General features: G+C 44.1%; 1 protein-coding gene across 4 annotated transcripts in view; it reads left to right on the top strand.

Annotated features, from left to right (window-relative positions):
* The window catches only part of SORCS1 (sortilin related VPS10 domain containing receptor 1), a 497,958-nt gene extending 477,593 nt beyond the window's left edge, over window positions 1-20,365 (top strand). Inside the window, exons 25-27 of one of the 4 annotated variants that reach the window (XM_047703165.1) lie at window positions 14,888-14,993; window positions 15,116-15,276; window positions 17,075-20,365. In XM_047703165.1, the coding sequence (XP_047559121.1) occupies window positions 14,888-14,993; window positions 15,116-15,276; window positions 17,075-17,139 (332 nt within the window). In that variant the 3' untranslated portion in view covers window positions 17,140-20,365. Of the gene's footprint in view, window positions 1-14,887; window positions 14,994-15,115; window positions 15,277-16,804 lie in introns of all 4 variants that reach the window. The other 3 variants (XM_047703166.1, XM_047703168.1, XM_047703167.1) reach the window with 3 other exon arrangements.
* Window positions 20,366-21,425: the final 1,060 nt, after the last annotated feature.

The raw sequence follows: 21,425 nt of genomic DNA, 5'->3' as shown, positions 1-21,425 counted from the left end.
TAACAGTCGTGGTGGTGTTGTGGGGGGCAGGAAATGGGCAAGGGTTGGGTATCTCAATAAGTACAATAAATAAATGCTTATATAGAGAAGCGATACAGTTCAGGCACTTAGATTTTGCAGTTCTGCAGCCATATCGTTGGTTTCAGTCTTAGTTCCCTCACTTGCCCTATAGACCTTGAGAAGAGACAACTTCTCAAAGGCTTCAAAATGGCACCAACACCTCTGTCTATGAGATTGTGCAAGGGTGAAGTTAATTCAGTCAGTGCACTTACAGTAGTGCCTGGCACATAGTAAACTATTGTTTTCCTTCTATTTTTTTTATTATTAACAATCAAAATTGTATAGGAAATTTGAAAACTGGAGATTCTGGGGGTGTGCCTAGGTGTAGAGGAAGGCCAAGTAGGTTGGCTGCTGGCCTCTTTTCTGTTTGGATCATCTCTCTCTCTCTCTAATTTATTAGGGTTTCGTGAAATACTTTGTTTAGAGAAAATCCCACTGCCTTAAAACCAAAAATAAATATTTAAAAGTCACTGTTGTGACCACAGGATGGAAGAGGAGCATGGAAGTATGCCAGGCTGCACTTCGTGCTAGTTTGGTGGGCTCTGGGAAGCCATCAGGGTGTTTGAATGGCAGTGGGACCGACTTAGAGTGTCCCTTGAGGAAGGTAACTCTTAGGAGCTGGGAGGATTGAGGAGAGCTGATCTTGTATTCTCCAGCCTGCCATCCTAAGTCATCCATTGAACAGGCATTTGGAGTGCCTCCCCACCCTGAGCCAAGAGATGTTCTCAGCACAGGATAGGGTCTGTGCCTTCATGAAGCTTCCGTCACTGGGGAAGGCTACTCGAGGAACAAATTAATAAACACTACTTTCTGAGTTGTACTGCTGGTGAAAATGCCATGAAGAGAAGGAGAAAGTGTGAGAGCATAGAGAATGATTATGCAAGACCTATGAGAGCAACCTTTAAGCCTAAGGCATGAAAGAAAGCTGCCAAGTTATCTCAGGGCATTTGATGATCTAGGTTAGCTGTTTCCTACCAAAAGGTTGACCTTTAGTCTTTGGTGGACATTGGTGACACATGGCAATTACACAGGGCTGGTTGTACTGGAAAACAAAGTTCAAAAGCATCAGCTGTAGTCATCCTGATAGCCAAGCCACTGGCAAATTTTTCAAATGGGTGGCAAGTAACAACTTGAAATTGTTTTAAATAGATTTCCTGATTAATTTAATTAGGCAGCCCAGCCTATTTAGGTGGCAAACTGAACCTTATCAGCCTCTCCTACAATAGCTGGAGCTACTTGTTCCCTTTCATTCCAGAGGTTAAAAACATCTGAGCCTGATGTTCCATACTGAATTCTGGATTTGAAGAGATGTGGCCAACTATCCCATCCTTTGTAGTCAAAATTTGCTTTACAGCTAGACAGCTTCTATGTGAACACTACCTTTAGGCATCATATTTGCTATGGATTAGTTTGATTTATTAGAAAAAACTCCCTTACTGTTTACCAGGAAAGGGGACCATCCTAGGTTAAATTAAATAGAGAACTAACCCTACTCATCCAGCTCTGAAGGCCACCTGCATTTCATACCTTTGCTTCCTCCCATACCCCCATACTTATCTTCTGTTATTTTTGTGCCTGATTTTTATTTAACTGTTTTTCACATCACACGCCAGAAATGGTTCAGAATATCTTGCTGAATTTGGAACCTTATTTTCAATATTACTTAAGGAAGCTTTCCTATAGTGGCGACTGGTAGAGCTGGGATCAGACTAAAAAAAAAAAAAAAATAGGTATCAAAAAAGTGCTAATTAGCTAAAACTTGTTTAGCCAGGGCTTGGCCAGGGAAACAGATACAGGAAAGGCAGGTAAAGACATCTATGTGGGATTCATAGTTCCCCGTGGGAAGGAAAGTCCATTCCTCGTAACCATGAATGGTTAATTTCACCAATGTAAGTTCCAGATGGCAAGGTTGGGAAGATCTGGAAAACTTCTCCAATTAATGTTCACAATTCATTCTATCACTGGGAACTTGGGGAACAGGACTCAGATCTCCGGGAAGAAGAGGGTGGCCAAAAGAAAGTATGTTAACTGGGAACTCTTGTAAACACACTGATATTTGAAGACTCCCCACAATGGAGATCCGTATGATGAAAGATTATCGAGAGACTAAAATTTAAAAAATAGTTTGAGGCAAAACCCCAGTGACTACGCAGTTGGGAGAAAGTGAGAAGTCTTTTGACTTCCAACCGTTGTGGGTTGTTCAGATTGGATAGTAGGACTTTATGGCAGGATAATTCCAAACCTTGATCAGCTGGTATTATTGACAATGATACTGATCAATATCACTGATCAGTATCATGACTGGCTCATAGAGTACATATGGACTTATATGTGAATAATCAGCTCCAGTTTGAAGAGTAAAGGGAGAGAACATCAAGGGCTACGAGAATAATGGAATAGAAAACTTGGTCTCTGTTGCTATGTTCTTCACAAGACCAGTAGAGTTGGTCATACCCACAGGTGCAGCGTCGCTCACAGCCTGACTGTCACTACAAAAGACAAGGCTGATGTGAAGATGGGCTCTCTTCGATGCCTCTGGTGAAGAGGGAAGCATGTGAGGGATCTGGTTCCCTGGGAGTGCCCCTAAGTTGGCCCTAGCCATCAGGAGAGTGCCCTAAGTCAGCCCTGGCCATCTGATTGTTGTAAACTGTTTGAACAGAGTAGTAGATTGGGTCTACCAAGACACTGGTGGGAATTCTCTCACACTTAGAAAACATGGCACACTGGGTGGGAGATCAGTGGATTGAGACACTTGTCACACTCTCTGATTAAGTTAAAATCAGCACACTCCTGTTTGGCTAGGAAGAGAAGGATGAAGATACGTGGGGAAAAGAGGAAACAGTGAGGAAGAGTATTTGATGCTGAACTTCTACCTCACTCCTTTTCCCTTCTTTTCATCTCTCTTACAGGCAGGAGGACATAAAAATTAAAAAAAAAAAAAAAAAAAAGGAAAAAGGACCACTGTTTGCAACATTTCATGTCTCATAAGCAGGATTGCTAATACCTTCCCAGGGACCATTACAGCCGCTGCTGCATCCCATTAATTGCCCAGCAGATGTTCGGCAGCCTTCTTTTAAAAATGTTTGAGCCAGAGTGTGTTGCTAGTGAGAGAGGCAGTGCATAATTTGTTTTGTCTCCAAGGAAAAAGAGCTGTCTCCTTTCAGGAATTTACTGGCCTTATTTTGTTTTTCAAATTCAGTTCCGTGTTTGCTTTTATGAGAGCACTAGGTAAGCACTTCTCGGTCCGGGCGTCATTAGAGACTGGATGTAGGCTGTTCGCCCATGTTCTACCTGGGAATTCTTTAGCTTTGGTGTCTACATGGATCTCAACTTGGAACCAGTCCTTGTTTTGTTCTTAGTGATTCCATGCTTCTCCCTTTCTCTTCAGTTTCTCCTGAGAGCTCGGCCACTCAACAACAATGTTTCTGAAATTCTCTTTGTGGAAAAGAGGGATTTGAAATTACGTGTGAATAGGGTGAGAATGAGAAGCCCTTAAGGAGAAGTTGAGGGAGGGCTGTGACCTGCATAGCTCTTTTTGGCTTTGGGGACCTGAAAGCATCCGTGTTTAGCAGACAAAGGCTATGACGTTACACAGCCCAGAGAGTGGGAAAAAGGAGTAGAAATCGATCAAGCCAGGCCCTTGACTAGAAATGCTGGTGTTCTGACTGAAGTGTACCTTTCCTCATGCTGTTCCCAAGTGAAATACTCTTCTCCCATTCACAACCTCTCTCCATCTCTTGTCTCTTTGTATTTTAAGGGTCAGCTCAGTGCCAGCATTTGCATGGTGTCTTTCTAGAGACTTTACTAGAAAAAAAATACTTTTACTACTTTTACTTTTATTATCATCTATCCCTTCTCTGAACCCACATGGATTTTTAAAACCTATATTTGTCTGATGATTATGATGATGGTAACCATTGTACCAAGTAGAGAACACACACATATCAGGTGCTCAGTAACTGTGGCTTTTATAAGTAATTACGTGTGTAGTCAGATATATTCAAAATCCCATTCTCTCCGTTAACCTTTAGGTTCAGTTTACTCAATTGTGAACCTCCCCCGTGACATGCTGCTTCTTACCAAACAACTGCTGAGGGGAGACTTGCCTTCATGTACCCAACAAGCATTTGAGGAAAATGCATCTCATGTTTCTGTTACATCAGGAATCCCTGCAGGAAGTATTATAGTTGTTTATATGCACATTGTGAGAAATGAGTAGGTTGAAGAAAAATTAGAGTTCTGTGTCTCGGAATAAGAGAACCTAGAGACGGAGTGAGAAGGAGAGCTATTCCTGAAGGACACTGTGGCAAGTCTGTATTTCAGCCTTTATCTCCTTGCTTTGGTCACTGGCGGGAGTGTTTCCCCACATGGAAGAACAGCTTCACTGATGGAGGAGCTCAGGGTCAACACCTTCAATTGCGCTCTTCTGACCTTATCAAACCAGACCTTTTTCACATCTTTTGTGACATCTCCCTGGAGCTCTCTCTCATCTATGCCTTTACCCTGGCCTTCAATTTTTAAATTTATAATATTTTTGTTTATCTATACTCTTCCACATTTTAAGAGCTATGATGTCACCCTAGGGAGAGTTTTTCCAGTAAGAATCGCAGGAAGTCTTCAAATCTAATGCAGAGCATTTATCTCTGCAGGTACTTATGGAAAAACAAACCTAAGCTATTAAGAAAATACCCTCGTTGGGGCGCCTGGGTGGCTCAGTGGGTTAAGCCGCTGCCTTCGGCTCAGGTCATGATCCCAGAGTCCTGGGATCGAGTCCCGCATCGGGCTCGCTGCTCAGCAGGAAGCCTGCTTCCCTTCCTCTCTCTCTGCCTGCCTCTCTGCCTACTTGTGATCTCTCTCTGTCAAATAAATAAATAAAAAAAAAAAAAAGAAAAAGAAAAAGAAAATACCCTCGAAATGCCAATAGTTTTCTCATTGCCCCTAGTAACTTGGAATTTACTCAAGGGTGAGGTCTGTTTCCAGTTTATCCTCTCTTCTTCACAGGCTTCTGTGCCTCACTTTACAATTATGTCTTCAGAACTCTGGTTCATCTGGGGATATGAGATGAGCTGGGACCCTCATTCACTCCACACTGGCTCGACCTGAGGCACGAAAATGATTTGCACGAAACTTTACTAATTCTAAATAAAGAGGAAGGAGAATATTCCATGCAGAAGGCTCAAGAAAGATGAGCCTTTATGTTGAATCTGAATTTACCAAGGAAAGAGAAAATAAGCATGCCACGTTGAGGCCTTAAGGGGCTGTGTTGAGCAGAGGCAGAGCAAGGTGACATGTGATTTCTGTACAAAGTGATACACAGTTTGACATGGTTTGGGGTGTCTAGATACCCCAATTGGTATATCTCCTGAAAATGAAAGTATGAGCAGAGGAAAGAGAGAGGGATAAATTCAGGAAGTCAAATCTGCCATTATTTGATACTACATTCATATTATAAATGGTTACTCATCTTCCACACAGACTAGTGAGACAACCCTCATTAATGCATTCTTGAAATTACTAAGAATGCTGAATATGGAAAAGGAAAGAAGGGACAGATGGAAGGGTTTTTTAAATAATAAGTTTGGGCAACAGTCAATAATCCTTTCTCTCTTTAACGAAGTATCAGTGCAGTTTACAAGACCTTTTCAACCCAACAGGGAAGAAGAGATGGTAATTTATTTGATAGCGATGGAGACCTAGAAGTAGGAGCCCCTTTTTTGGTTGCCACAGATTAGTGGTTCGTGTTGGGTTTGACGTCATCAAGCGTAGGAGTGGAAAACCCCATCTGGAGGTTGGAAATAAGAGGTTGAAACTTAGTTGAGCCCAGGAGCAGACTACACATTCAACTCAGAGCTTTGATTTGCCACCTTTTAGCAGGTTCCTGGGTAGATAGGATCTGCTCACAATGGATAGATCAAAGCCCTGATTGCTGGTACAAATCTCCCAAGCTACTTCACACCCTTTATCTTTGGTGCTGTGAGGACCCATGGTCATGAGTAAATTCAGTGATTATATTTGAGAGTGGAAGTAGAGGAAAGCAACTTAAAAATGTGTCAGTTCTTTCAAGGTAGAAGAGATGAGCCTCTGCATGAGAATGAAAATTACTCAGCCAGCAAGCAAGGGGTAACACTGACATCTTATTTGAGAACACAACATCTAACCAGATTGATTCACACTAAATTACAAACAACAGGACTACGGGGATGATTTGCATTTCCCAGGATTTATTTATTGGACAAATAAACTGAAATTTAGCTGGTAGGGGCTGCTCCACAGAGGACCTAGAAGAGCTAGAAGGGCTGGAACTGATCCTTCCCTCAAAACAGGTATGGTTGGAAAGACTCCATACCAGCTAGTGTAGACCATCCCAGCGATAAAGCAGCTGTTCTTTTTTTTTTTAATTTTATTTATTTATTTGATAGAGATCACAAGGAGGCAGAAAGGCTGACAGAGAGAGAGGGAGAAGCAGGATCCCTGCTGAGCAGAGAGCCCAATGTGGGGCTCGATCCCAGGACCCCGAGATCATGACCTGAGCCGAAGGCAGCGGCTTAACCCACTGAGCCACCCAGGCGCCCCACAGCAGCTGTTCTTGACCTGACTCTACATCGCGATGATTTCAGCAGCTTCACAAGAATAGAGATTTTTCAGGTCTCCCTGCACACACCCTGAATCTGAATCCCAAGGAATCATATCTGGAAATCTGCATTTTTTCACAAGTTCCCCCAATGAGGCAGGTACAGCCAGGCCTGTCCCCCAGGCTCACCAGCCTCTCCAGCAGAACACTGCACAGACAACTCCATCTGCATAACAAGGGGAGGTGCACGCACACATGTCTATCACCAGCAATAAATCCGATTTACAGCTCAGGGCATCCACTAAAGGAAAGGCATGCATTTAACAAAAAAAGAGTCAGTGATATTAAGTGCAGGAGGAAATTAGTAATAAACATTAAAATCTAATTTTTCCGCGTATCTGGAGCCAACCTAATTGGCAGACTGGGTAGCCGAGAGTGGGAGGAAGGAGAAAAAAAATGGAACGTATCTCCTTATCTGAGATCTCCTCTATCCATCATCTAGATGAATGGCAAAGGCCAGCCAAGAGCTGTGGCCGTGAGGCGGTTGAAAAATGATTAAAGTGTGAACTAGAATCTTAGTGGCAGATGTAATTGAATAGCCATGAGTTTTATGAAAGTTGAACAAATTATATTATCTAGATGCTATTAATGTGCTAGTGTGATCAGAAAATGATCCATCTGCATCTCCCTGTGGTATTACATGTGTTTGAGAATAAGGGTGCTCTACATCCTTTGGCTTTCCAGTGGGGTCTCTGCTTTTCAGAGACTGGGATATGTATGATAAAAAATGTAAAAGGTTAATATTTCTCAAAGGAAGAGATTCAAATTCCAGGTTGAATTAAAAAAAATTAATACACAGTAACCTCCCACCCTCTCCTGTCTGTCTAGCAGTCCCCTGATTTAAGCTGTTGGGTTTAGGAAAGCTGTCCTTTGTCAAGGGTATGTGTGGGTTTTTAATAACATTGTTACCTTGTGTGATCTTGGCCTCTGTGGTTACAGCTGACTGGTTCAATTTCTTTCTTTCTTTCTTTCTTTCTTTCTTTCTTTCTTTCTTTCTTTGGTTTAATAAAAAGATATTATCACGGATATATTAGAGACTTCAGTCTCTATTCAGTCTCTGTATATTAGAGACTTCAGTTAAAGGGCTTCAGTTGCTACCCTTGGATATGTTATGAGTAAATGTGGGAGGGGATGAAGAACCAGAATTTCAGCCTAGGTCAGGGATACATCATGAATTCTGCCCGACAGTTTCATGTTGAGAAAGATCCTTTCCATTTGAAGGCAAAATTAGCATTAGTCGAGAAGCTTTAGAAAATACAGTATCATCTAAGCCACATCATTCTGCATGCAGATGCCACATTGTGGAGTTGTGGGGCTCTGAACTATAAAGTGAAATAAATTGTTGCAGTAGCATTTTCCATTTAGGGATGAAATTAGTACTAGTGAAATTCTTCCACAGCCAATAAATTCATCGTGTCCCTTTAGTCTCTGGTTGCCTTGTTATCTACGCAGTTATCCTTTATAAGTCTTTGTGAATACAGTCGCCCTGGTAGTATTTTTCCTTCTACTTTTTTGCCCCAGATTAAAATATATATATTTATAGATAACTATAAATATATTTATATATAAATGTGTGTGTATGTGTGTGTGTATTTTCCCTCTGCAAATGTTTAGGCTTTTCACATCATGTGGATCCACTGGCTTCTGACAACTACTAAGCCATTATGGTGTTATGGCCAGTAAGAACAGATGCCAAGATATTTAAATATACCCCTTTTGCCAGTGCAGTTACCTGAATGTGATCCTTTCATTAATATACCAGGGTCCAGCACTGAGGTTCCTCTTCAGCTTTAATTCTTTCTTCATTGTTTTTTTCTAAGATTTTTCTGGACCCATAAAAAAAAAAGTGTTCAATATCTACCTGGTAACTGGCCTGAGTTGGCCCAGCTGAGGTGTTTCTAGAAACTCTTGGGTGGAAAATGGTCAAGGGGGAGTTATCAGATGAACCATTCAGAGAAAGGGTACAAACATGCATCACGTTGGAAATAGGTAGGAGTAATAAGTAGTTAGGATGCACCAGATACAGTTCCCCAAGGGGAAGGCAAGGCACATAGTCCATAGAAATTGGCAGGAAATAGAAGGCAGGAGAACACACGTGAAAGACAAAGAAGACACCAGAATCTAGGACAAGCGACCTTTTAGACACTAAGTGTCTTATATCTAGAGTGATGGGGACTGTTCTGGATTATATCTATAGTGTGTGTATAAACTTTAATAGCATTCCTTTTCATTAATAAAGTGTTCTGGTTTAGGACAGAATAGTTAGGATTATCTTACTTATATCCTGCCTCTCTGCCAGTAAGGGCAGAGGTCCATAGCAAGAACTGAGTAATGTAGAGCCCAAACATAAGAATTGCTAATTGGGTGTTTAACCAATTGAAAGAGAAGAATTTTGAATAGAGAAGGTATCAGTAAGCTATTGCTGTGTAACAAAAACCACCCAGAAACGTATTGGCTTAACAGTGAGTTGCTGTTGAGTCTGTGGATCTGTTGGGTGGTCCTGGTTTTATCTGTGCTCATTGTGTGTCTGCCATCAGCTGTGCATCCTTGGGTAGGGGGTTCTACTGGTCTTAGTCTCCTGGTGTCCAAGATGTTTGGCGTCTTCTAGAACGGCCTTGATTAGGATAATTAAATTCTTCTCCACGTGGTCTGTCATGCTTGATCATACATGTTCTGCATGTGCTCATACGTAACAATGACAGGATTCCAAGAGAGAAAGCAAAAGTGCAGAGGCCTTGAAGCTGACAATTGGCACACCCTCATTCCCATGTCATCGCATGGCCCCACGCTATTGTCGCCCTAGCCCAGATTCAAGGGATGAGGAAGCAGATTTTACCTCTTGGTGCAAAAGCTTCAGACTTAGAATGTGAAAGGCTTGGGCACAGAGTGAGGTAGAGGATTGATCCAGCAATGCAGCCAGTCTCCACCACGCTCTTAGGAGGGGAGACTTGAAATGCTTTTATGTAGTCTAGCAGGCTCTCTTGTAGTCATACCCAGATTAAGCTACAAGTAGTAATCAAAGGGTGTGTTCTTCTTTTGTTTTTAGTGACCCAGAGAATATAAAGGTCAGACACACTCTAAGATAAGTATTGGATGTTTTAGGAAGGGTGGTAGGTGGGACCTAACATGCAGTGCTCTCAAACTAGCACACGTCACCATGACATTTGTAGCATGTGACATGGGCAGATTTCTGGGAATGATTCTCAGAGATGTAATTTTTTTTTTCTCAAGTGAAGCCTAGGAGACTGCATTTTCACACATTCTCCAGGTGCTTCTGATTCAGGTAGTCTGTAAACTTCTACTTTGAGAAACACTTGCCAAAGTAAGCAGGATTTCTTGTTGACTTTCAACCCTAGAAAACCAAAATGCATCTTTCTCCTCCTGTCTGTCAATTACCGTAATACATTTGGTCTTTGAGGTACCCAGAGTTGTCATGACTTGGCCAAGTGACCTAAACTCCATGACTCAATGTTCTTGAAGACTCATCTTCACTTTCAAATGAGCCACAATGCTTCACTAGTCATTAGTGCCTCCCTGGAATTCTCACACTGTCTGGCCCTTAGGCCTGCAGGATCACGGCCTTATCCTAGTCAGGAGTGGCAGTCCTCAAGACTCTCATGATTCTGTTTGGATTTGAACCAACAGAAAGGCCTGTTGGCCAAGAAAGAGAGCTTTGTAAGTGAAAACCCTTTGTTTTTTCTGTTTTCTTTCTTTCTTTCTTTTTTAAGGTGTTATTTATTTATTTATTTATTTATTTATTTATTTATTTATTTGAGACAGAAAGAGAACATCAGGGGAAGGGCCAGAGGGAGAGAAGCAGACTCCCCACTTAGCAGGGAGCCCAACTAGATCCCAGGCCCTGGAGATTATGACCTGAGCCAAAGGCAGACGCTTAGTCATCCAGGCACCCCACTCTTTCTGTTTTCTAAATAAACTCTGTGCCATTCCCATATCATTTTAATTTCTGGAGACATTGCAGACCACATGGATTTTGTGATATTCAAGGAATGTAACTAAAGCCCAGTGTAGGGGCGCCTGGGTGGCTCAGTGGGTTAAAGCCTCTGCCTTCGGCTCAGGTTGAAATCCCAGGGTTCTGGGATCGAGCCCCGCATTGGGCTCTCTGCTCAGTGGGGAGCCTGCTTCCTCCTCTCTCTCTGCCTGCCTCTCTGCCTACTTGTGATCTCTGTCTGTTAAATAAATTAAAAAAAATAAAATAAAATCTTTAAAGCCCAGTATAGTTCTGCTTGGGAGGCAGAAGAGTCGTAAAGAAATTCACATTTGCAAACTTGTTTCTCTAAGTTCCTTGACCACACTAACTTCTGGATTAGAAATGTAGTTCGGGGTTTCAGAGTCCTAGTGCAGGGAGAAGGTCTCCAAGAAAGTCCCTTTGCTCGAATAAGAATGAACACAAGAGCCCGGTGTCACCCGCAGGTGCTGCCATATTGTTGACTTCACAACTTGGAAATAAACCGAACCAAGGGGCAAGGCTGCGGCAAAGGGGAATGTGGTACTCAGGGTAAAAGCACTTCCTCAAGCATGTGGTGCAGGACCTTGGTCTGCAAAGGGGCTGTGGCCATTGGATTTTGGGACACGTTATAGTGAGTTAAATGAGTTTCTGTCCTGCAGGACTGTTACGAGCTTTTTTCTTTTCTTTCTTTTTTTTTTCTTAGATGTATTTATTTATTTTAGAGATGGGGGAAGAACAGTGGAAAAAGGAGAGAGAGTATCCCCAGCAGGCTCCACACCCACTGCTGTTTTTATAATCAGCCTAGGTCCTCATGAATAGAACATAATAATTCAGTGCATGTCTGAGTCCTCCCAGGATTTCAGAAACAGTGTGTGCCCGCACCCAGACTTAGAAATGTGAAATTAGCAATACCTGGGTGGCTTAGTCAGTGAAGTGTCTGACCCTTGATTTCAGCTCCAGCTCATGATCTCAGAGTTGTAAGGGTCCATCCCCACATCCAGCTCTGGGCTGGGCATGGAGACTGCGTTAGAGTCTCTGTCTCCACCCCTCCCCCACTCCCTCTCTTAAAAAAAGAAGAAAGAAATGTGGGGTCCCCTACAGTACTGACATATCCCTGCTTTGCTCTGTGTGCATAAATGGCAAATCAACCACTCAGCATTTTCCTTCAGGTTTCTACCTTGTTTAGGCCGCAACTGGAGAGGGATTAATTTATGCTAATTCCACACCAGAAGCTAAAGCCCATTTATCACCCCTTTCCATTCCTCAGCAGAATACACCCAAACACACCTAATCTGCGGGCGCACCAAGATAATGCAGCTGTGGTGTGTGCAGCAGTAATAGGCCCATTCACATTCAGGCGCAGATCAGCAAGCAGCCCTGTGGAACCCACAGGGCAGTGATGTCCTGTCTGACCCTGCTCCTCCTGCTGCGGCTGGCTGCCGGAGCCCTCAGAGACAAAACAATGCAGAGATGGGGGAGCAGACAGCGGCGCTTTAGATCTCAGAACACAGAAGCTCATTTTCCCAAAATACTGTGCTAATTACTTACCAGTGCTAACGCTGCTTATATACGAATGATGCTTTAAGTAGGAATGATTTAGAATTGAATGATAGAAACTTGTGATGTGGAGAAAAAGGATGAGGAAGGGAAGAAAAGGGAAATTGTGTGTGTGTGTGTGTGTGTGTGTGTGTGTGTGTGTGTTTGCTTTCTCTTTTAGCAAGAGCCTGGACAAAGCAATTTCCTCTCTTTACTTTTCCATTTATTTCAAATGCCAACCCTTTCAAGCAGACTAGTATCCCTCCTGGTTACTCCATAGCCCTGATCTCTGCTTATCCCCAAGGAGTGTGCAGCTAGGAATTACAAGTTTAGCTAATAAAGCTAACCCACCTCTAGCCCTCCTAAACAGAGAGGCCCCTCCCTGAACCTGCATCTGTTCCCTGCCAAGCTAACAGTTTGCATTAGAATGTCTTCTCATTTTTATTTCCTTGCGTGTGATAAGAGTATTGTGATAATGTCTGGAGAGAGGAGGACCTTATCTTTTAGAGTTACAGATGGAATTACAGGATGGCTAAGATTTGCTTCAGAATACGGAGGGTTGTGGTTGTGAGGACTGGATGGGGATAAAAAGAATACAATATTGTCTGGGGTTGATGGTTGTTGAAGCCAGGTGCTGGGTATCTTTCTCTATGCACCTGCACCATGTATGTGTACACATATACCGTAGGTGTGTACACCCATGTGTCACCACGGTGTGAGCATGCATGCTTTATGATTCTAACTAGTCCTTTTAAGACTTGATCATTTTTTAACTTGGATCACTTAATTTACTTCTTGCACTATAGTTTTAGCCCTAATCCCCACTCTCAGAAATATGTTTTTAAATTTCCGGTATTTTCCACTGAAATTAGCTCCATGAGTGTTCATGGTAGGACTTGGGTTCCAGTCTTCCTTCTTCCGCTTCCTTGTTGCGAGTCCTTTGGAAAGACATTAACCAGTGAGAGCCTCACTGTTCTTATCCGTCCGGCGGAGGTCACAGCCCTGCCTTCCATTTGTGGAAGTCAGCTGTGAAAATCCCTATGTAAAATGGAAGGTGCCCCCCTCCCCAGTGACATCCTACCAGTTGTAGTGTGAGTTCTGAAGTATTTCTGGACTCCTTTGCTGGTGCCACTGTGTTTGCCTTAGTAAATGAAAGACACTTTGGTTTTCTCATTTTGACCTGGAAGCACGTGTGCCTTGGGTATGTCCCTGCGGCCTCCTCACTCCCAGGCTCACCCACTGCCCTGCTCGGCATAAGCGCTGCTTGACATAGGAGAGAGAGAATCACAGGGGTCACCTAATGTTCCTGCTTCCTAAAAGCTGATGCTACTAAAACAACTAAACCTGTTTTCTGAGCAACAGGGTTTGACCAGTTCCCCAACAAAACAATTTGACGTCTAGAATGTGCACTCCAGTTTCCTGGAGTGTCTGGAACATAGTCTGACCATGGAACATAATAGAACGTAGCCTGACTAGACAGAGCAGAAGCGGCCTCGAGTCCTGTTGGGGTCCTTCAGCATACAGGCCACTCTTCTCGAACTCTCACACCCAGGTGACCAGAACGTTGCCTTCTCAGCTCCCGGCAGAGAAAAGCCACAGAAAATGGTGCTTGAAAGTCACCAACCTTTCTGAGTATCAGACTTTCCTTGAACGGGGGAAGGTCAAGTTTAGCGTCCAGGCCTCGTAAGGTGTACGTGTGGCTTGTCTTTCATGCTTGAGCGATGCTGTTTTTGCGACATGTCTGTTTCTTGAGAGGGTGCAAATTAATGGCAAAGTCCTTAAAGCACGACAGATTTGACCCTAAGATTGAGGAAGATTTGGGGGTGGAGAGATGCTCCCGAGAGCTGTGGTCTAGGGGTAAACTCAAGGAGGAGGATCTTTTATGGCTGCAAGGAGGATACATCCATGCTTCTGAGAGGCTGGTGCTCCTGGCATGAGCTGCTGTCAGGGCTTCGGGAAACCGTTGAGACAACATGGGGTCGTGCACCCCTCCACCTGCACCACGGTGATAACTCTCGTGAAATCCTCCCTTAGCCTTCGGTTTCCTGTGTGCTGGAAAGATAAGCGTGCTCCCTACCCCCCAGTCCTTTGTCTCAAGTGACAGTCGCAGGGACCGGAGTGAGAGACAGCAGATCATTCATCACAATATTCCCGTTGCTCCTTCGGGGGATGTGCATTGCTCCGCGTTAGAGAAGCTTGCGCTCAGAGTATGGGAAAATTTCATAATCATAGTGTTTTAAATATTGACTAAAAAGAAGAGCAGCAGCCGTTGTAAGAAAGGCTGACACTTAGGGGAGACTTAATACGTGTCCAGCACTGTTGTCAGTGTGTTCACACAGACCTCACACAAACCCCACGAGATACGTACCGTTATTCTCCCACCACGTAAGCCTATTAAGGTGAAATTGCTTGCCTAGAATCACAGGGCCGGCACGGTAATGCAGGCCTGGAATCTGGGCAGTCTGGGCCCAGGGCCCCCACCGCCCGCCCTTCCTGCACAGACCAGCTGGAGCGCTCTGGGGGCTGGGCCAAGACTCAGATGCCCCCCACCCCCATGTCAGCCATGTGACACGCACCTGTGCATAGGCCCCACGGGGTTTCCTGGGACTCACCGTGCCTCTGTGTGAAGAGTGTCAGCACCTCACGGAGTCAGCCATGCCCTGCCCATGACCATGCCTTGTGTTCTCCCCTAGCCCCGCTGGTGGACCTTACTCCAACCCACAGTGGATCTGCCATGCTGATGCTGCTCTCGGTGGTGTTCGTGGGGCTGGCCGTGTTTGTCATCTACAAGTTTAAAAGGTATGAGGCCCTCTGTCCTCGTCTTCCCTCCCCCTTCCTTCTCCCTGACAGGCTCGGAAGCACGTGTTGCCATGATGTACGTCTCCCGTGCATAGCAATGATGCTGTCTGTTAATGTTTTAGGAAGATCCCGGGGATTAATGTTTATGCCCAGATGCAGAATGAGAAAGAACGAGAGATGGTCAGTCGGGTCAGTCACCCTGAAAGCAGGGCCCATATCCCTCAGACTGAACTAAGGAGGCCTGGCCAACTGATAGATGAGAAGGTGGAATGCCAGCTCATAGGTAAATGATTCCCAGTAGCCGTCAGCTGCTCGGCCTGGGTAGTCAACCACTGACTGTCTAACCCCTTTCTGGCTTGACGTAACCACTCTCTCCTGCTCTAACATTCCTGAGAGAAACAGCTAAGATGTCTCTTTCCCTGCTTCCTTCAACTGGAATGAGGGGGAAAAAAGCCTTCTTGCTCCTATGTAGTGTTTTTTTTTCTCTCTCATGACTTTATGCTTCCTCTTGCAAAATCTCTTGCTCTAAAATACGGGGCTTCAAAATGTTCATGGTCAAAGAGCAGAGCGTTGACTCTAACAATGTGCAAGAAGGAAGCCTCAGAGGCTAGATCTGGTGATGTGGAGGGCTGAGCAGGGTAGGGAATGACAGGGTAGGCCTGGCCCACCTGGCCTCAAGACAACTCTTTGGAGGGCAAATTGTTCCAGAATGCTTGTAGAGAAGGGACATCAGGAGACAGAATAGAGGAGGGCCAAGCTGATTACCCTGGGATTTTTTTTTAATTAGCAGGAGTCTAAAAACTGCCCCCCAGTCCCGAAACATGGAACCTAAGAATGTTGAGGCCAAGAGGCAGAAAGTTTGCAGAACACCCCAGGAGTAAGATTTCCTGAGAGAGACTCCTGGGGAGTTAATCTGTTATAGGGCCAACGGGCACATTTCTCCCTCCTGTTCACCTGTCCCTGGCAGAAGTCTTATAGTGGACCTTATCACATATCAGTAGAGCTCTCGCTCTCTCTCTACGCCTGCAAAGTAAGCTGGGAATCCAACAGCTAGGTCTGGAGTCCCAGGTGTAATAGCTAAATCCTACTCTCTATGGCAGAGGAAAATTTCCAGGGAGTTAGACAGACCCCTGGAGCCGCCACTGCGACCCATGGCTGGCCGTGTTTCATCCTGTCTGGTGGTGTCAGGACTTGAAGCTGTCATGTTGCCACCTCGAATCCTGCATTGTGGAACGAGATGGATACATTACTAGATAACTGTCTGTGCCTCACTCTAATGTCAGAATACCAAACCTTCTAGAAGGGTGCTCCCTGCGATTTCTCATCAGTGACTTGGAAAGGGAAAGGAGCACCTAAATGGAGAAACAGCCCTCTCTTTAAGCAGATGTGGGAGAAGTTCTGTGATGGTGCTGTGGGTGAGATTTCAGTGCAGGGCCTGGCTTGTCTCAGACATAATAATACCAGCTGGAACCCTATCTGGGGTCCGGCATTCACAATGTGCTGGCTTTTATTTGGGGAGACAGGGTGATAAATGTGTAATTGCTTTAGGTTCAAAAGAAAAAGCCTTTTCTGTCTTCAAGTCCAGAGAAGCGTTCACCCTGTCTATTTACTTCTAAAGCTTCTAAGTGCATTTTTGTGGGTCATTTGGTTTTCAATCCCATTTCTACGGGGTATGAAGCACGGCGCTGTTGACTGTATTAAAGTAGCAAACCCTCCTTCACCAGGAGCATCCCGCAGCACGTTGCACAGTCTCTGACACCTTTCCCTTGTCAGTGTCATTAAATGAGTAAGTGTTACACGTTTTCTCTTAGGAGAGTAGCTTTACCCTCCCCTCCCTCCCCTTCTACTCAACCTGGTGACTCATCTCTCCGATTGCAAAGAGCAAGACACGCCACTCCACCTCCAACGCCAAAGCGGGGATCTGCTGGGGCACAATTTGCAATTTAAGGAAAACCCCCAAAGGCTACAGGCGACCTGCTGATCAGGAAAGAATTTCGCTCTTGTCAAGTGCACCATCCTTCATGACCACTAACTCTATGTTTTTTTTCTTTCCTTTGTTGTTCTGTTTCCTATTTTGCCAGGAAGTATTTCCATAGTTGCTGAGAATCAAAGCACAAAAGAAATCCCTACCTATGTAAATGTTTGAATGGAGGACGCCAGTAAAAACAAAAACAAACAAACAAATAAAATAGAAACAATCAAAATCCAAACAAACAGACAGACAAACAAACACTCACTGCATCGGGACTTTTTAATTCTTCAGACACAGACAACAAGGGTTTTTAGCTTTAAGCCTGTGCATGTGGACAATACCTTGAGAACATGCTTGGAGGGGCAGTGTACAGGTGCTCTATTTTAATGGAAAAACACTCCCCTCCCCTTTCCTCTTCTCTCTCTTTTTTCTGATCGGTCGTGTTTGTAGAAAATTCATAACATATAGAGGCCAAGGAAATCTGCATGTGTTTTTGGAAATATTCTTGGCCCTAGATTTAACACCAATTTTAGCCCTAGAGGCTGATGGGGGAATTAGCCGCCCCAGCCCCTTTCATAAGACACAATGACATGCACAGGAGTGTGAAACCCTGAGCTGTTTCTCTGTCCCACTTTCCTCATTGCCAATTTCTTTTCTAAGTTATCTCTGGTAGCTCCAGGGGGGCCAGCAGTGGCCATGAGGCTGCTTGGGTTTTGCATTCTGAGCGGCCACAGGGATGAAGGAGCGAGGTCAAGTTCCACGTACGCAGGCAGAGTAGGGAAAGCCGGCTGCGGGGGCAAGCATGTCAGAAGTGGATCTCTGTTTCCTGTCCACCCCTTCCCATCACAAAGGCTTTCCCTTGTAGCTTTCCTGTTCCTGCCCCCCAACTTATGTAGAAAAGAGAATCCCAGCTCCCCATCGTCTGGCCTCCCCATTTGTTTGCTATCCCCATGTGGTCATCATCTGTTGATGTCTTTGTATCTCTTCCTTCCGGTCTCCAAGTTGTCTTTCAACTCCCCCTACTTTTTCTTCCCAAACATGTTATTGGATTCTGGACATTAACCTCAGTGTTTCCTAAATACTGGCCTAGCCTCTGCCGGCCTTGCCCCCGCCACACACACGTTTCAGATCTGTCAGCATGCCAGCTTCCCTACACCTCTACACACTGACCCAATACATCCTGCCCTGCAGGGTTCGGCTCCATGTATCCTTAGTTTCCTGTAGAACCTGCCTCTTCCAAATAACCTTGCCTTTTCCCACCTGGAAACACGCAAAGTTTGTGAAAGAGTTGATGTATCCAAAGCAATTCAAACCTGGCCACATACACTGGAAAAGAAAGCATACAGGTGCGTAGTGGTATTCTCACACCTTAGCAAAAATCTCGTGTGTAGATTCCAGAATATTCTTGTGAGAAATGTTTCAAATGCGTTACTGTGTGGCAGGGCAATTTCCTTCTGTAATGGTTGCTATTACCCAGTATTTGTTCTCTCACAGTACAGTAAAAATATTTGTAAAATAAAACTGATTTTAACCAGAAGAAGAAGCAGGTTAATGGATTGAATATTTAAGAATGTCAAAAAGTCTGAGAATGTACAGGGGTCTTGTCTTACATTAGGATAAGATTTTGATGATGTAGAATGATTCCAGACATTTCCCAGTTATGCTCTCTGATCTCTGAGTATCATATTATTGGCAAAGGAAAAATTAGCAAGCCGAAAGGGGAGGAGGTAGATGTGTAACTAAGGCAGATTGGCTCAGAGCATGAACAATCAATCCCCATTTGCCCAGGTCAATAATGAAAGAAGACCCAGAGTAAGAAAGAAACAAATGTGTGTCCAGCAGGCGGCCTTGAAGGATTATGAATTAGGCAAAGCCTACTCTAAAATACAGGAGAAAGCAGTTTTGAAAACCACCCAGAGAGAGCAGCCTCCTCTATGGCTAAGTTCCCAGGCCAGTCACAGTCGATAACAGGGCCCTGGTGATCCTGGGGGTCCCAAAGATCCTGGCAATCCCTGCCTTCATGTAGCTTAGGCAGGGCGAGAGTAGCAAAGCTGCAATCAGAAGTGAATCATTTGGAAGTTTTTGTGGTTGAAGATACCCAGGATGAATCTGGGAAATGGATTATGCCTGAGGCGGCCATCTGTTTGTAGAACTCAATTGATCCCCAACCTGCCAGGCTTCCTATCCCATAGGAAACATCCTCATCGATCCACTTCAGTTGGAGCCTTCCAAGTTTAATCTGGAGGACAAAATGTTTGGAAACCAAAAGAAGTTCACTCAAAACAGCACAGGGAGTCCTCAGAGTTGCCGTTCAATTAATTTTAATTGGAAAATTATGAAAAAGGGAATAACCCTCTTAGTCTCGCACAGTGCCTTGCCTAGAGTAGGTATTAAGAAAATTACTTTGTTGTAGGGATAAATGGAAGAATACATGAGAAGACATAAGGAAAAATGGATGTGTAAGTCCTAATTAAAAATGGAGGTAGACGTGAGATGCCTGGCATTTTGGAAAGTGATCACAGATGGCCAGCTCTCCGTTCAGCATCTCCGGGACCCTCAGGTGCCTCTCCTCAAAGCTCCCTTCCACTTGTAGGAGAAGAGTGAGGCAAGGGGACCTCATTGTTCTTACGATCTAGCGCTGTGGTTTTCAAAGCGTGGTATCTGGACTGAGCAGTATCTGCATCCCCTCAGACTTACTAGATATGAAAATCTGGGGTCCCCTGACTGCAGACCTACTGAATCAGAAACTATAGGGGGTGGGCCCAGCTGTTCAGGTGACAGTGATGTCCACAGAACTTTGGGAACCACCACACTTGGCCACTCCAGCTCAATCCCAAAGAGAAGGCAGTGATGAGAGCCTACAAATGAGAGGGACCCAAGTGCCTACCAACTCGTGAACAGCAGGTGCAAACACAATGAGGAGTTTGGTGGGCTTCAGGCCAGAGGAGTGAGTGGGGAGGGATGGATGTGGAAGGGAAGATTCAGGGCAAGCTAGAAATCTGATATTACAACATTTTCCAAAAATCCCAGAAGGCAAACTGTGCACGCTCTACCCTGAACTACCCAACCAACATTTTCTCCTTTGCCTTATTCCTAATTGGATTCACGGTCCAAAATGCAGAGGTTTGCTTTGCCTTTTTCCCACAAGTTCCAAATAGCAACTTTGAGAGCAATGGGGTGTTTGGCAACTGTTCTGTGTTTTCCAGGATTCCAACTGAGCATTAAAATCCCTCATTTGCCAACTTATTTTTATAGGAAGCCAATTTAAAGAAAAAAAAAAAGTTTTCTTATAGTATCGGAACTACTTCTAATTTTAAAATGACTTTTTTGATGTATTTTTTGTTAAATACTATGTAGTGTAATGTATACTTGCTCTTGTTTATTGCTTTTACAATCATATTTATTAAACAGATAATGTCTCTAAAGTCTTGGCCTCGAGGAGTTTATTTTATCTCAAACCAAACCGTGGCGTTCTGTCTTCATGCAGAGGTGATACAACTGTAGGATTTTATAAAGGCTAGTTGTGTGAGAATATAGCAAATACCACAGTCTCAAAGGATTATTTTTGTTTGCGTGCTTTTTTTTACTCACAAAGGAAAATCTATTCTACTACCTGAATTCTACCTGCATTTTATTTGACTATATAATGCCTGTTGCTTTATTAAATTACCTTATTCTACTTAGAAACCTTCCAAACCGGTTACTTTGGAATGAGTCACATGCTTATTATGTTTAGTTCAAAATTAGAAATTACTACTATGTGCCCAGCCCATTCAAATTTGTCTAGAATCTTTTAGTTATGGAAGGAGCAAAGCTGCTTTGCCTGTGATGTAATGAGCTGAAACCTCGGGCCATGGGAAAGACACTAGGGATAGCATAAAAAAGGCTTTGACCCTGAAATTAGGAGAGTGGAGCTCTCCTTCCAGCTATGCCAGCTGTGTGACCTTGAACAAAGCACTTTCCTGTACAAGAGCTTTAGTGTCCTCATGCATATAATCTGAAGGAAGAAGACAACTTCCAGCTTTGGTATTCTGAGTCGGTGAGTCATTCCCAAGAGCCCCATCCAGCTGATTTAAATTCAATGGACTGGATCCCAAATCCTCCAGCCTTGTGGCTTGCCTACGTAGGTGACATCTCTTCTTGGGCAACATTTTGCCCTTGTATTTGTATAGAAAGAGAACTTTCCTCAGCTTTCCAAAGACCCAACAGGCGCAGAATGGCGTTGCCTCAACAGCATAGTCGCCGCATATCTGAGAATCCCTGTTTTTAGGTGGCCTTGACCCTCTCCTTTTCCACAGGCTTAATCTTCTACCTGACCCTTTGTTCTTTGCCAGGCCAGAGCCTCTGCTGTGCTTCCCCCTCAGGAGTTTATCTCCTCTCTCACCGAGGGCGCAGGCAGTCAAACAAAAATAATCCGTGGAGATTTCAAACAGAGATTTTACACAGGGAATTTTTTGCTT

This window comes from Lutra lutra, chromosome 14 (assembly GCF_902655055.1).
Source record: "Lutra lutra chromosome 14, mLutLut1.2, whole genome shotgun sequence".
Classification (NCBI taxonomy): domain Eukaryota; kingdom Metazoa; phylum Chordata; class Mammalia; order Carnivora; family Mustelidae; genus Lutra; species Lutra lutra.
The sequence above is the reverse complement of the archived record's forward strand: the minus strand, read 5'-3'. Positions and strand labels throughout refer to the sequence as shown.